Source organism: Sminthopsis crassicaudata, chromosome 4 (genome assembly GCF_048593235.1).
Source record: "Sminthopsis crassicaudata isolate SCR6 chromosome 4, ASM4859323v1, whole genome shotgun sequence".
Lineage (NCBI taxonomy): Eukaryota > Metazoa > Chordata > Mammalia > Dasyuromorphia > Dasyuridae > Sminthopsis > Sminthopsis crassicaudata.
The window spans coordinates 392486653-392504229 of NC_133620.1; the positions used below are offsets into that span (position 1 = coordinate 392486653).

A 17577-nucleotide genomic window follows, 5' to 3' on the forward strand; every position below is an offset into this window, starting at 1 on the left:
ACATTTTGATTACACCAAATTAAAAAGTTTCTGCACAAACAAAACTAATGCAAACAAGATTAGAAGGGAAGTAACAAATTGGGAAAAAATTTTTACAGTTAAAGGTTCTGATAAAGGCCTCCTCTCCAAAATATACAGAGAATTGACTTTAATTTATAAGAAATCAAGCCATTCTCCAATTGATAAATGGTCAAAGGATATGAACAGACAGTTTTCAGATGATGAAATTAAAACTATTTCCACTCATATGAAAGAGTGTTCCAAATCACTATTGATCAGAGAAATGCAAATTAAGACAACTCTGAGGTATCATTACACACCTGTCAGATTGGCTAAGATGACAGGAACAAATAACGATGAATGTTGGAGGGGCTGTGGGAAAACTGGGACACTGATGCATTGTTGGTGGAGTTGTGAAAGAATCCAACCATTCTGGAGAGCAATCTGGAATTATGCCCAAAAAGTTATCAAAATGTGCATACCCTTTGACCCAGCCATACTACTACTGGGCTTTTACCCCAAGGAACTACTAGAGAAGGGAAAGGGTCCTGTATGTGCCAAAATGTTTGTGGCAGCCCTTTTCATAGTGGCTAGAAGCTGGAAGATGAATGGATGTCCATCAATTGGAGAATGGTTGGGTAAACTATGGTATATGAATGTTATGGAATATTATTGTTCTATAAGAAATGACCAACAGGAGAAATACAGAGAGGCTTGGAGAGACTTACATCAACTGATGCTGAGTGAAACAAGCAGAACCAGAAGATCATTATACACTTCAACAATGATACTGTACGAGGATGTATGCTGATGGAAGTGGATTTCTTCAACATAGAGAAGATCTAATCCAATTCCAATTGATTAATGATGGACAGAACCAGCTACACCCAGAAAAGGAACACTGGGAAATGAATGTAAACTGTTATTTTTACCTTCTGAATCCAATTCTTCCTGTGCAACAAAAAATTTGGTTCTACACACATATATTGTATCTAGACTATACTGTAATATATTTAACATATATAAGACTGCTTGCCATCTGGGGGAGGGGGTTGGGGGAGGAAGGGAAAAAATCTGAATAGAAGTAAGTGCAAGGGATAATGTTGTAAAAAATTACCCATGCATATGTACTGTCAAAAAATGTTATAATTATAAAATAAAATAAAAAAATTAAAAAAAAAAAAAAAAAAAAAAGAAAGAAATTATCTTCTGAAGACACTGTCCTATCAGACCTAGAAATTGTTTTTAAGGAATCTTAAAAGGCACATAGAATATGAAACCTATGTCTTGTTTATAGCAATATTATATGCTTAATGTACAGGGATCAAAACTATGAACTTTAAATTATATATCCATTATATTTATATTTTCACCATTAAAGTCATATTGTGATTTAACATGAAATGGAGGTAACCTTATACATATACAAATGTATACCCACAGAAGCTGAGCTCTTGCAGATTCCACAAAGTTATAAAGACTTTGAGTATTGATGTGGCAAAATAATGTATCTGTTGTCCAGGGAGCACATAAGCTAAGTTTAGAGAGGGTCATTACAAGATTGCCCTTGTGTTGTTATTTTTTTCCATAAAACCTCTCAAAATCTTTCACCCAAATTATAGTGTGATATGTATTAGTTGATAAATAATATGTATCAATGAAATCACAGTTGACTAAAGTGTTGGAGGAGAATATAATGGTTAAAAATATATCTGTAGAAGGCAGCTAGATTGTCCAATAATATAGAGCACCAGTCTTGGAATCAGGAGGATCTGAGTTTCTGAGTTCAAATGTTGCCTCGGATACTTAACACTTCTTTGCTGTGTGTCCCTGGGCAAATCACTTAACCTCAATTGCCTTCTCTCTCTCTCTCTCTCTCTCTCTCTCTCTCTCTCTCTCTCTCTCTCTCTCTCTCTCTCTCTCTATTTATATATATATATATATATATATATATATGTATGTAGATAGAGAGAATATGTATATATATAGATAGAGTATATGTATATATAGTGTGTGTGTATATATATGTATATATATATATATACATATATACACACACATACATATATAGGTATATAAAATATATATGAGGGGAGGGGTATGCTTATCTATAGATGTTTTAAGTTATTTGAAGTTATTTTTACAAGTAAATGAATGTTAGATTTATAGTTAGATCATTAAATGTTACTATATAATAATTTTACAAGACTTGCATTATACTCTCCTGAAGATGTGGCATTTATTTAGCATTTATATTTATCTCTTTTTTTCTTCCATATTTGCAGCGAAAATTGACCAAGAAGCTGAGGAGCATTCATTGACAGCGGCACATAAATGGTGAGAGGACTCACTATGCAGCAGTGAAATATATTACTCAGAACAGGTTTGCAAAGTGCTTGGTGTCAGACATTTACCAATATGTCCATGACATAGCATATCTCTGAAAGCAATCAATTAAGAGCATGTCATTTTTTAAATAATTAAAAATTAATCTAATATAATACTGCATTTAAATACAAATTATTGCTGCTGAATTTTGTCTTTTTTGCCCCTCACTAGTATAGGATATTATTACTATATCTAGATACAGCTAGGTGGCACAGTGGGTAAATTGCTAGGCCTCTTTTCAGGAAGACTCATCTTCCTGGGTTCAAATTTGGCCTGAGATAATTAGGTTTGTGACCTTTGGCAAGTCATTCAATCCCATGTACCTCAGTTTCCTCACGTCTAAAATTAATCAGAGAAGAAAATGACCAACATCTCCAGTCTTTACCACAAAAACTTCAAATGGAGTCACAAAGAAATAGATGTAGCTGAAAAATGACTGAACACCACCACCATATTGAACTAATTCATTTTATCTAGTATGGTGCTTTAAGACTGGAGAGGAAGTTTAGAAAAGCAAACAGGAAAATTTGAAAGCAGCAGCAAAAAGCGCTACTAAAATGTAGGTAAAGGATTTGGAGGTTGGAATATGGTAAGCTTTCTACAAAGTGAAGAGAGATATGAAGGAAAATCAGGCAAAATTATATTGTCAAGTAATGCAATAAAACTATAGGGGTTTTTTTAGTTGATTTTAGAATTGCAGAGTTGAGCATAGGTAGACAACTGATTAAAAATCCATCTTTTTGTTCCTCCTCTTTCATCTCTTTAATCCAGAAAACTGACTAGACACAAAATAACATTCTGATTCAGGTATGGTTCCAAGTGTCATAATCTCACTGATTCACTTCACTGAGAGCAAATAATAAGCTTGGATATTCAATATTATAGAAAGGATTATATATGAACTTTTCTATAAACTGGTAATTGACTACCACAGTTAAATACAAGAACATATAATAAATAGGACCTTAAATGGGTACAGGGTATATGGTGATCTTTGTTTATTGAAGGATTGATTAACAACAAGAATTTTAAATCACTGGAATATATTGCTTTGGGATTTAGGATCCTTTTGGAAAGTAAACATAGTTTAAAGAGTAATCAAAAAACAATACTCTTCCCATCAAAACTGCTTTGTTAAAATAACTGACTGGTACTACTTCTCTCCTTTCTCCAAGAAGCACAGGGTATTAAGAAACCAGTTTCTCTTGCTAGAAACTCTTAAACTTAAATTTAGGCTCCTCTTTGAGACATAAAATAAAGTTTGAGTCTTGTAACTGTGTTTTATTATAGACAGCATCAAGACATCTCTCCCTATCCCAGTTGCTATAAGAAATGACAACAGAAAGGCAGAAATGTATCCAGGAATTTGAGCTCCTGCATTGTCTTCTTAGGCTAGCTGAAAAAGCAGTGAACTTCTGAACTCTACACCATGGAAGAGGAAATTGCATATTAGCACAGGTTTTCCCCCTTTGCCTCTAAAATCATGTACATACTAGTGTGCTACACTTTATCTGTAAAAAGAAAGAATGAATGAAAATGATGACTATTTTAATAGATTATATAGAAGCCTAATTGATTTTTAGTCAGCCATTAATTAAGAGTTCCGTGAAAGATACCCTGCATTTGCCTGTAAACATTGGTCCATTCCCTACAATTTCATTAGGTTGACAAGAAAACTCATCTTGAGTGAAAATTCCCTTTATTATTCCCCCCTTCTGGAAATATTTCTGAAGAACATAGTAACTAAGAAATCTAATGATTCAAAGATAATTTAAGGAGAGAGATTAACATAATTAAAATAATATTTTAGCAGTATAATTTTTATACATTCAATATTGTGCAAATACCAAATGTCTCAGATTTTTGTTATATCACACCTATTAGGACTTCTGATTGTCAATACTGTTAGTTTAAAAAATATTATTTTAAAACTAATTCTTTAGAGATATTATATACTAAATCAGACTTCCCTTCCATTTAGTTATTCTTAATAATTTAAATTTTATTTAACAATAATAAAATATTGTGGTTTTGATGGCCATAATTTAATCAGTTTAGGAACATAAAGAAGTAGATGACCCAAATGATTTCAAAGGCCGGAAGATCATACCATATAAAGATACATGAAAGGAACTGGAATTGTTTGGCCTAGAAATAGATAGGTTAGGACAAAGATGATAGTTGATTTCTGTTATTAAGAGGCTATCAAAAAAAGGAATTAGACTCATTCTGATTGGTCCTAGATAGGCAGTGGTTGAAAACTGCAGTTATGTTCCAGACTCATATAAGAAAAAAAAATCCTAATAACTGAAGCTATTCAAAAGAGTAAATAACCTATCTCAGGAGTGAGTTCCTTTTCAGGGATTCAAGCAAAGACTATATTACCACTTCCTGTGGATATGGAAGACTGGATTCTTTTTTCAAGTATAGCTTTGAAGAGATGTTTTTTTAAAAATTTTCTATCTAATTCATAAAAGTAGATAAAAGAAGTAAATATCTCTAGAGAATATGAACATGTGGGCTCTGTAATTAAAGTGTGAGACATTTTGATGTAAAATTCATCAGTGTAAGAATAGTAAATTCATATTTGTCAGATACCCATAAAATAACAGTATTGGTTAGATATTGTCCTTTCAAGAAGTAAATAATAAATTGTAATCTTGTATCATTTCCAGGCTCTGGCAGGCTTGACAAAACCAATGAAACTTTTAGTATCATTTGCTTATCTGTCATCTCCCAGTTTACCTGATTTAGATTTGGAGAAACTCATCATAAGAATATTTGAGTCACTGTGAAGATTTTTTTTTCTCACATAGGAAATGAATGTGGTTAGAAATAGAAAGAGGTTGTAAGATGCATCTGTAGAGGGTGACTCTTCATTGATAAAATTAGGGATCTTTAAAGAAAAGTTATTAATGCTTAAGTTATTTTTAAAAAGTAATTATTAAGTACATACTATGGTATGATCTAGTCACTATGCTAAGTTCTGGAGATACTAAGAAAGGGAGAAACAACTACTACCCTCAAAGACCTTACATTCTAATGAGGAAAACAACATTTAGATAAGAAGATACACATCGAAGCAGAGTAGAAAGGAGTTAATATCAGAAGAAAAGGCACTTGCAATGGAACTATAAAAGACCTGAGGAAGTTGGATTTTAAGCTAAGTCTTAAGTGGACATGGAATCTAGGTGACTTTTCAAAGTGGAAGAGGTGAGAAGGGAGAATCATCCATGAAAGAGGAATAGCCAAAATTATACAGATATAGACATAAATGTTTTGTTAAAGAATTGCAAATAGGCCAGCATGCTTGTATGGCAAGGTATTTAGAAGGGAATAACATATAAAGAGCATTGCAAAAAATAGAAAGTGTCCAGAGGGTTTTAAATGAAAAGCACTATGTTTCTTCCTAAAATAATAGAGATCCATTGTAGTTTATTGAGTGGGGAGGGGGAATTGTAAAATGACCAGTCTTATGCTTTAGGAAAATAGTTTTGGAAACTTGAGTGGATGGTGGATTAGAGTAGGTGGAGATTGGAAGCAGGAAGACTAAGCAAAAGTCTATTGTAATAAGCCATTTTACTGATAAGGAAACCGAGGCTCAGAGTATTTAAGTGATTTGTCAAAATTTTCGAACCCTGAGAGTGACTACACAAGGGCAGGTTTAAGAAAAAAGGTCTGAAGTAATTCCTGCCAGTGACCTTTTCTCCTTGTGTGGCATTAGACAATCCATTTAACTACCCTGGGCTTTATTTTCCACTACTGTAAAAACTGAGGTTGGACTAGATACCCCTCTAGTTCTCTTCTAGCTCCAGATTTGTGATCCAATATCTATCATGAGAAAAAAAAATTAAGAACTTTAGATAATGGTAAACCTAATCTGAGAGCAATATGAGCGTGCCCACAAAGCTAATTTCATCTCCATCTACACTGCAATAAACAGTGTCAAAATTAAGCAGATAATGGTCTTGCTATATATATACTACCTGCCAATCTTAATTTCATGTTTAACTCTGAGAACCAAATTTTGAATAGTATTGGTTAAAACAAAATAAAACAAACAACACCTCAAGATGTCAATGGAACAGAAAATTTTGTCATGTAAAGAAAGGTAGAAGAAACTCAATATGTTTACCTAAAAAACATAAAATATTGTGGGAGTAATTGTGCAACTATTTGGAAGGTTCCTGTGTATATAGGGCATTATATTAAATAATTGTCATTATAATTCCAGGAAATTAAATGGAATTATAGACTAAGTATAATTACTTATACTTAGTAATAAGTAGGTAGATGATGTAGGCAAAATCTTTTATCTCAATATAAAGAACTTTCTAATGGTTGGAGATGTCTAAGAAAGCACTGTAGTTCTAACAAATGAGTGAGTTTTCCACCAATAGAAACAGTCATATAGAAGCTAGAAGAGCATCTGGGAGGTTAGAAAAATTATCATTAATTTATTCACTTATTTATGCATTAATTTATTGATTTATTTATTCACATTAGCCAGATTCTAAAATTTTTGAGTAATTTTTTTAACTTTATATGGTATTTTTATAATAGTTAACAACCATTAAAATACAAGCCCAAAATGCAAATGGATTTAGAGTCGGTGGGCCTAAAATGGAATTTTATTTCTGCCATTTATCAGCTGTGTTCTTCTCTCTCTCCCTGACATTATTTATTTATTTATTAACATTCTCTAAATATCATAACACCCCTCCAAATTTTTTTGAATTCCAAATTCTCTTCCTCCTCTCTACCTCTTCCCCACTACTTGAGAAGGCAACATGATATCAATTATACATGTGAAGTTACACAAAAATATTTTCCTACGTTAGCCTTGTTGCAAAAAGAATAAAGCTAGCAAAAGGGTAACTAGATGGTACAGTGGATAAAACATTGGCTCAGAAGTCAGGAATACCTGACTTCAAAACTGATCTCAGGTACTTAATTTTTCCTAGCTGAGTGACATAGTCCCATCACTAAAAATGAAAATAATAATAATAATAATAATAAAATAAAGGCAATAGCAAAAAAAAAACATAAAAAAGAAAAAAAGTATTTTTAATGTTCACTCAGGGTTCATCAATTCTCTCTCTGGTGGTGGATAGCATTTTTCATCGCGGGTCCTTGGGGATTATCTTGGATTGTTGTTTTGATCAGAGTAGCTAAATTTTTCACATTTGATCGTCATAATAACATTATTGTTACTCTATACAGTGTTTTTTTTAGTTCTGCTCATTTCCCTAAGCATCAATTCATCTAAGTTTTCCCAGTTTTTTTTCTGAACCTGTTTATCATTTCTTATGGCAAAATAGTATTCCATCATTATAACATGTTCAATCATTCCCAATTGATGGGTATGTCTTCAATTTCATTTATTTTTATTACCACAAAAAAAAACCCTACAGTAATTCAAAGAGATTTTAAAATTTTGTGGTGGGTTCTGAATTAGCAATTTCTATGAAATAGGATTACTAAGAGAAATAGATTTAATATACTTGTAAAATACTGGACAAAATACTGTTTAGTTATGAAAATTGTTATCATTTCTATTGCTTTTTCTTCTTATTATTCCCTTTCTAAATATATTCCCAAATATTATTCCACAATTCTGTTATTTCGTGTTTCTTTTATCATCTTTCCTACTTTCTATATCAATTTTCTAGGAATTAAAGTGCTTATGATCAACAAATGCACAGAGATATATTGATTTCTCATATGCTATATTAAAATAGTTTTAATTTTTATGTACAAATGTTATAAGATATTTAAGAAACACAATCATAGGTCATAGAGAATATTATATTTTAATACTTTTTAGGCACTATTATTATTGACTAATGTGTGAGTAAATTGGATAACTAGAAAAAAAACATGTAGAAAGTAAATGAATAGGATAGAAGAACTTATATAATTAATTTGCATATAAAATTGTTGAGTATGTTTATCTTGTATATATCTTAAATATATCAAATATACCAATTTGTACTATTTTCATTTTATAGATACCTACATTAACTACTCATTTTCATTTCCCCAAATTCTTTCTGACTATAGAAAAAAGAAAACTCAATATCTACTAAGCACCTACCAAAGACAACACACTTCTAGGCACTGAGAATAAAAATACAAAAATAAAACAGTTCTTCCCATCATGAAGCTTTCATTTTTCTAGTGTATATAACATGTACATAGATAAATAAATATGAGGTAATTTGAAAATGAAATTAGTACTAACAAATCAGAAATTTAGGGAATGGCTAATAACAAAACATTATAAATGGTAGAGGTAGAATAGAGGAATATCCATTTATGATATAGCTTCAAAACAAAGCACTATTACACATACTTCTAAAAATAAATAATAATCATGCTGAATTGCATGAGTGGTGTTTTACTGAAGCTAGGACTGCATAACTGATGAGTTGAAATGGAAAATTAATCTTTCATACAAAATAAAGACAAAAATGGAATGGTGGTTCTAAAGGCTACATATAGTTTGTAACTGTTCATTTGTCATGGGAGAGAAAATATTTAATCAGTCCTGAAATGATGTACACTCTCTTTATCATGTTTAGTGACTTTTAAAGTGTCAGTTTGTAAAGTGTTTATCCAAGGAATGGATTTCTGGCACATGGATAAAATGAAAAGTGAAATGTTTAGCTCACAATAGGCATATTTTCCAGGATCTCTCTGAGTATCCTGAGATGAGAAGAAAGCATACAGGTCTGTGTTTATCTAGCTTATGGAGGCAGACAAAAAAGGCTCCAGCCTGGTATTAACACTGAAGTGACATGGAATGTCTTTGCAAAACTCTAAACAATTACATCATTCCCTTACTAATATTGATAAAGTATAACAAATAGAATGTGTTATTTTGCAATTAGAACTTCGTAACTAAATACTTCAGACTCTGTTAAAATATAAGCTATCTAGCTATCTACCGTGGGGGAAGTGGAGCACCTCAATACTAACTATGGAGAAAGAGGAAAAGAAAGTTTCACTTATACTTTTCAAGTAATTTACATCTCTCTATACTGAGGGGATTTGTTCTTTGACTTTATTCTTGAAATAAACCCAAAATCTATTGATTACTGGTAGGAAACAGCAGGTCTTGCTGGGCATTTCTCAGGGGAACAGGAAGAGAGCCTATTTTCATGTGTTTTAAACTGCATATTTCATAAGAACTACTGGTTTCACAAAACATTTTGGTACCTCCTCTTTTCAGTTTTGGTTGAAAATTAAAAAGAAGTGAACATATGGCTAACATTATTTATTTATACCTTAAAAGGCTTGGTTCTGAAAATAGAAACATATCCCATTTCTGGTTAGGACCTCTTATCAAACTCTTGGAATTGCCTTTGCTAAGCATATATGATGTTTCTTAAAATGATTCTGGGAAGCAGGTGCTATTATTTTCCCACTATTGCAATGAGATAAAGGTTACACACAGCTTCTCCTGAAGCTGGAGATGATCTCCCAGTACTTTGTGGACTATATTACCCAGATAGGAAAACTATAGGAAATTTATATTGTTTTGGTGAGAAATTATGAAGCAAAGGAGCAAGGGGCAGAAGACTTTCTTTTTCCTTGCTATTTATATATATATGGAAACAGATTCAGAAAGCTTAAAATGATTATCCCAAGATTACATCCCCAATAATTTGCAGAGTCTAGAGCCCAGGTTTTCTGAGTCTTATATTTGTACCATATTTTAAAATTTTTGTGGTATACTTAGAACTATACAGATTAAGTGCTATTCAGTTATCATTCAGAAAGATAATCTGTATTCTACACCTAAAGTGTAAATCATTTAAAGAATCACTTTCAAAGATTTATAAAATATATTTCTGCTACATTGCAAAATTGTAAAATGAAACAAAACTGGACTAAAAAAAAAAATATATATATATATATATATATATATATATATATATATATATATATATATATATATATATATATACACACACACACACACACACATATATGTTTAAATGCAGGTAAACCCTTGAGGAAATATATCCTGTGTGAATTGCACTATATGATTTCTAATGTGGGAGAGAACCATTATATAAAAAGTAAACTTAGGCTGTCAATCTGAGGTAAAGATTACCAAAGTAGCAAAAACTTGGATCTTTGATGCGAGCAAAAGAATTGCAAAAAGTTCTGGAGTGCCTAAGAGAGGGCAGAAGGGAGCAGGGTTAAATACATTTCAACTAGGAGGGAGTCTTACCAGAGAAACAACCTTTACAAGGTATTATGTAAGGTGTTTTGCATAACAACTTCAAGTCCATAGGGAAGGCCAGTCTCAGGAATGGTAATATCTGATCAGAATGACCTAACAACTGGTCACAATGGTTAGCTCTTTTTACTCCCTTCTTTTCTTTTTTTAATTGGGTTTCAGTAATCTTCTTTTAACTGGTTTTAATTACCCTTAGGCAATTTATAGTTCTGGTGCATTCAACAAGAGCAAGATAAAGAAAATAATGAGAAATTTATTTAAACTAAGTAAAAACATTACTGAGGAGACTTAAGGCTATAGATGATACTTTCTTTAAAGGCATGATTCCTCTTTAGATATGATTAAACATCTCTTTCCACATTCATAATATATTTTATTTCTGTCATGTTTTGTGCTTTTCAGAGGTTTCATTTATTATAGATTATCTGTTTTTCATTAAATATTCTACTTTTCAAAACAGAAGAGCTATTATTATATATGTGTACACACACATATACACACATTTTCCAAGTTCAAGTAATAATTTTGGGATAGTGGGACTACAATACCAATTTCTTGATTTTTAGTCCAGTTTTGTTTCATTATACAATTTTGCAATGTAGCAGAAATATATTTTAAAAATCTTTGAAAGTGATTCTTTAAATGATTTACACTTTAGGTGGAGAATACAGATTATCTTTCTGAATGATAACTGAATAGCACTTAATCTGTATAGTTCTAAGTATACAACAAAAATTTTAAAATATGGTACAAATATAAGACTCAGAAAACCTGGGCTTTAGACTCTGCAAATTATTGGGGATGTGATCTTGGGATAATCATTTTAACCTTTCTGAATCTGTTTCCATATCAGTAAAATGCATAGAATGCTACATGTTGAGTTTACCTCACATGGATTTTATTGGATCAAATAAGATACACTAACTGAAAATATATTACAAATTATCAAAATTTACAGGAAGTTAAATTGTTCCTCAAAAATATAACATTGCATTATGTTAATATTTTTGAAAGGATTCCCCCAATTGGCAATAATGAGATGAAGAGTAATCCTTACCTTAGGCAGAAAAGTAGTAAAGAGAATAGTCTAGCTTTGGTCAATGATTTAACTAATGGAGTGAAAAGAAAGGATGAATCAAACAAATTTGCAGAACATTTGCTATTAAGAGGATCCAGAACTGTAGAAATTGGGAAACCACAATGTGAGCATTTCCAAGATGTTGCTTTACAAAAAAAAAAGAAAAAAAAAAAAACTTAATTCAAAATGTTTGTTGTTTTTGTGATTGTATTGTCCACCTGATCCCATTTCTTGGTTTCTCTGGCTAGTGATTGATCCAAGTATTGAAGTCTTCACTGAGCAAGCTGTTTCATAGAACGACTGCATTATTGATGTATTACAAGTTCAAGATGGGCTAAAAACATTAAAATTAAACAGATTACACAATATAAATGCATTATATTGAAACCTAAGGACCATGTCCAGCAAAATGGCAAGATAATGTTTAATTTTACCATATAAGAATCAGGTTAAAGAACTGGTATTGTTATACTTCAAGTTAAAAACCTTAGAAGAACAATAAGAGCTGTTTGAAAGGACTTCCTTAAAGAAAGAATTTTCATAAATACTAATTAGCCTTGTTTTATTTAGCCAAGAAAGCAGATTTAGGGATTGTGAATTGGTGATATAATTAATTAATCAGTTATTAAGCAATTATTAAGAACTATGTGTCAGGCATTGTTTTATTCAGGGGGAATACAAAGGGAATCCAAAAAAATTCAAAAACAAAATAGCCTCTTTTTCTCAAAGAACTTTTACATTCTAGTCACCATGAAGATAAAAGTACCTCCTTAATCCCCAGAATAATAAATAACATATAGTAGACTATTTTAAATAATCAAGGAGAAATTTAACAAAGTTACCTCTTTTATTCTACATGTGAGGAGTATCAGTATTTTTATATTAACTTATAATACTTTGCTGGTCAAGAAATTTTAAATAATTTTAATTTGAGCTATTGGACTAAGTCCTTTTATATGATTAACAAACAAACGAAATGAGATTGTGTCTTCTTTATTCATTTCAGTTTTGAATAATTTTAAAAAATTGGTCCCATATAGGATATCATTTATAAAAAAAAAAAAAAATCCAAGACTATGTATTGTCTTAATTTTGCTTTTTATTATTCACATTAATTACTGTCATAAAGATTTTGTAGTGATGGAAAAATTGGCTAGTTTAATGGTTATTGATACTTTCTTACTCCCTTGTTTCTGATCATAATATGGCTTAAGATACTTTTAAGCCTTTGGTACCTCCCTCTTTTAGATATTTTGAAGATCAGTCTTCTAATAACTTAAAAATTGTTCCTCTAACAAGGCTTCTGTGTGTAATTAAGAGAGACCAGCTATATTTCTCAACTTTTTAAAAAAAATTCCATTTCTATTAACTCATTCAGCACATTGGATCATGATAGGATCCAAATGTGGTAGCTTCATTGTCACAAATTATGAAAATGTTGACAGATATTTTCTTTTTTGTCTCTTACTGGTCCTTGTTCTAATTTCATCCATAAATGCCCTTGGAACGACTTGGCTTCATTATTCTCTTGCCAGATTTACAGAAAAAAAATGTTTTCTTTCCACTGCTTCTCATTGTTTTATAAGGTGATATTGCTCATAAAGGCAGCTTGGAAGCCAAGTAAATAGGGCACTCACTGAGCTTGAAGTCAGGAAGACTGCAGTTCAAGTATGGCTTCATACACCATAAGTGTGACCCTGTGCAAGTCATTCTGCTTGCCTTAATCCACAGGAAACAGAAATGGCAAACCTCTCCAAGATCCTCTTATATCCTTGCTGAGAAAACTCCATAGTATAGGTTGATCATAAACAGTTGAACATTGCTCCTAAACTTTCTCCACCCTGTTTGACAAGATCTTATTTCAAAAACTCTATTATAAAACAGTATAACTATTGGGTGACCTATCACTCACTTATAAAAGAAAAGCAAATTTTGATAGTAAGGGAATTGTTAGAATTTTTGAGGCTCTTCTTTGTACCACATGACTTATATGAGATAAATTTACTTAGAAAATATTTTTGACTTTTTCTATCCATTTCCCTTTTTTTTCAAGATCAAGAAACTATTTGAAGTGGTCAAGTTTGGAATTGTCTCCTTTGCATTCTTTATCTTTTTATTTTATTCTTTTAACTTGATGTTTTTATTTTTAATTTTCACTTTATCAAGTCTACTGGACAGAGGCAACTACTTCAAAATTGACTCCTAAAATTATATTCAGTTATTAATGCTAACTTTTGAAAATCATTGGATTTTTCAGAGTATGTTAATTTATCTTAGACTGTCTTATCAAGTGTTTTATGAACTTTTTCTTCTTTCATATTCTCAGCACCCCATATTGGCATATGAAGTCCTTTTTGGAAAAAAATAATAGCCTATATGAACATTGTGACATTAGCTGCTCAGATATTCAATGAAATAATATTTCTTGCCTTTGGATGAATGTTAAAACCATTTTCATTATCTACTTTAGGTGCTTTGCTCAGGAGAACTTGTAATCATCCTAATATTTATCTGCAAATTCCTTTTGTCTTTTGGTTTCATTTATAACAAAATTGTGTACGTGGGCTAGTCATTTTACACTATTTGGGGAAGATTCCTCATTTATAAAATGAACTAGAGAAAGATATGGCAAACCATCCAATATCTTTGCTTAAAAAAAAATCCCAAAATGAGGACACAGAGTTGGGCATGACTAAAATGACTCATCAGTTGAAAATAACAAAAAATAATACTGATATAGTTCACTTTCTACAGTATTCCAGTAGAATGTTAAATAGACTAAGAATATACATTCAAGTTCAAGAGCTAATATGTTTAAGTGACCTATAAAATAGGTGTTTCTCACCATCTTCTGTCCTTTTTGCACTACTCTGCCAGATTCATTGAAGGACTGAAAATATCCTAAGCAAAACTGATGAGGATTTGTATTTTTTTCCACAAATTTCCATGTACCTCACTTCCTTAAGATAATAATCACAAAATTTTCATGTATGTTCCTTTTTGCTTCCCTACCTAAAGCCCTGTCCCTTATAACAAGAAAGAAATAACAGTTCAGTAAAATGATCAGAAGTTAAATGATGTGCCCAGTGTCATAGAATTAGTATCAGAGGCCCAATTTGAACCAGATCTTTCTGGTTCCAGGGTCAATGTTTGTTCTATTTAGTGCACCACCTAGTTGTCCCAATAGCTACTACTAGACCAATATTCCCAATGCCATTGCATCATTAAAAATTTTTTAATTTATTCATAAAAGAAGTAAATAGATCATGAGAAAGTAACCACACATTTTATTCATATGGAATACAGTTTTATCTTTTCTTTCAGAATGATTTGGTTCTTGATCTCTTTCAAATACTCTACAACTAAAATAAAGTGAATCTGTACAAGTCTTTACCATATGTATATTGCATTCAGTTAATCAGAGATCAATACCTTTCTTTCCTTGGCTGAATGAAGCCTACCTGCCTGAATACCAAGTCCCATGTTTTGTACTTCTTAGAAGAAAAAAAGAGAAAAGAATGAGAGGCGTCTATATTCAGGAGAAAAGTTTCATTCTGCCTTTCATTATCACTACAGAACCTAATGGGCCTTCCAATTCCCCTACTTTTCTATATTTATTTCTTTCTTCTTTTTTTATTTTTTTTAAATTTTATTTTTTGCAGAAAAGACAACCCTGACAGGGAACCATTACATTACACTGGAAAGGTCAAAATAATCACTCCAAATAACTTAGTTGAAATTATGGCCATCTCTTATAATCAAATTGAGTATAGCATACTCACATTCATAAATTACCCTAGCTAAGACCCAAAACAAAACATCAACTAAAATATTAAAGATGAAGAGAACTCTTTATTATAAACTCTACCAAGAATCAATGATGTGTCATAGTGATTTGACCCCATTAAGAAATAAAAATTCATCTCCTCAATCTAAGCCACATTATTCATCAGGCACTTTTTATTTCTCTACATCTTAGAGGTCTTCTCCTGTATTCATGGTAAAAAAAAAAAACAATCCTTTAATTTTGTGATGCCTTAGTGGGAAAAGTACCAACTAGGAAGACTGGTAGGGGTGGACCTTCTATTGCCATTAAAAAAAAAAACAACAAACCTAGAAGGTACCAGCAACTGAGATAATAGCAAGGATTAGAGAGTTGAGCTACTTGAAACACTATTCTCTCTCCCTCCCTACCTCTCTCTCTCCCTCCCTCCCTTCCTTCCTCCCTCTCTCTCTTTCTCTCTCTGTGGTGTGTGTGTGTGTGTGTGTGTATTATATGGACTTAAAATGGAACATTTATAAAATTATCATTCTCAATTTTCTCTTTCCTGTTGCATTTTTTGAGATCATGATTCAAGGATTTTCCCAACCACAATTGCAGTATGAATTCACATAGTTCCCCCTGTAACCAGGACTGATACTCTAAAGGAACATCTACATGTGGCCTAAAGCAATGATAATAATCTTTAAGTAGAAAGAGAAAAAGTCATATGTACCCTCCTGATTTGTTGAAAATTAGTAAAAGTGAGCTTTGGAATTGTACTGTTTTCATTATTCATTAATTATTTTATCAACTGCTCTTAATCAGAATGAATAAAAAAGCCTTTACTTAGTACTTTCTATGTACTCACTCTGCTTAGCATTTGGCATACAAATAAATCCTTTTTTAAATAGCTTTTTTATGTACAAGATATGTGCATGGATAATTTTTCAGCATTGACAATTGCAAAACTTTTTGTTCGGATTTTTCCCCTCCTCCCCACCCCCTCCCCCAGATGGCAGGTTGGCCAATACAAGTTAAATATGTTAAAGTATAAGTTAAATACAATATATGTATACATATCCATACAATTATTTATGCAAATAAATCCTAATAGAGAAAATAGCAAATAGAATGTTTCAGCTATGTCAAGTAAAAAAGTCCTATCCTCCTTGAAGTACAATGGTAAGGTTTATGCAAATCTGTCATCTTCTATATCATTTCCACAAATAAAATCATATCATTTTGACTTTGAACAATTTGACAGAATTTTTCCCATGATTTTCAGTAACTTTTGATGTAGCATTTCAAGAAGCAGTTGCCAAGCCATATTTTCTCATGGGATGCTTTCCAGTTTGATAGCTTCTAGGGCTGTATTTAGAATAGAGTGAGTTTTCTAGATGGTGCTGTCACACATAGAGCTCCTAAATTAATTGACCTTGTATGATAGTTATTAATACTGGTAGGAAGGAAGTTGTATCCATCTCCATAGTGATGGCTGTAGGGTGCAGGTAGTGTGAAAGGTACTTATATTGGCTACTACTCTAGAGTTAATGGTCCTGGGCTACCTTCATTGTAATATAAGGGAAGGCAATGGTGATGGCCATTTCCTATCTCTCCCTTTAGAGAGCCTTGTGGCATGAGCTAGTTTGATTTGTCTGCCCTGAAATTTAGTACTGTCTTTTCCATTTCCTGATATCCTACCACTAACCACTTGGGGAAAATGTTACCATTTATTGTACAGATACACTTCAATAATTTGGGTTCTCAGCCACTGGCATGTGAAATCATGAAATATGCCTGCCATGTCTGAAAGATTGCCAGCCTCAAATATATGTTATTTAATTTACTAAAACACTTTTAAATTATGAGATCATTACAAAAGGTTATAAAAATATATCATTGTTATGTACAATCTTTTTTTTATTTTTGAATATAGTTTTTGTGAAATTGTTAGCAGTTGATTCACAGATGATCTAGGGATGGAGAGACATAAAGTCCTTTAGAAAAAAAAGATAATTTGATTTAAGGATATGGAAAACAAATGGGAAAAAAATTGGAATTATGTGTAATATTCTGTAATTTGACATAATACTAATG

General features: G+C 31.7%; 1 protein-coding gene across 1 annotated transcript in view; it reads left to right on the forward strand.

Moving 5' to 3' along the window:
- FMN2 (formin 2) overlaps positions 1-17577 on the forward strand; it is a 460904-nt gene that overhangs the window by 367107 nt on the left and 76220 nt on the right. The window contains exon 16 of the mRNA XM_074262500.1: positions 2286-2337. Within this exon, the coding sequence (XP_074118601.1) occupies positions 2286-2337 (52 nt within the window). The remainder of the gene's footprint in view (positions 1-2285; positions 2338-17577) is intronic.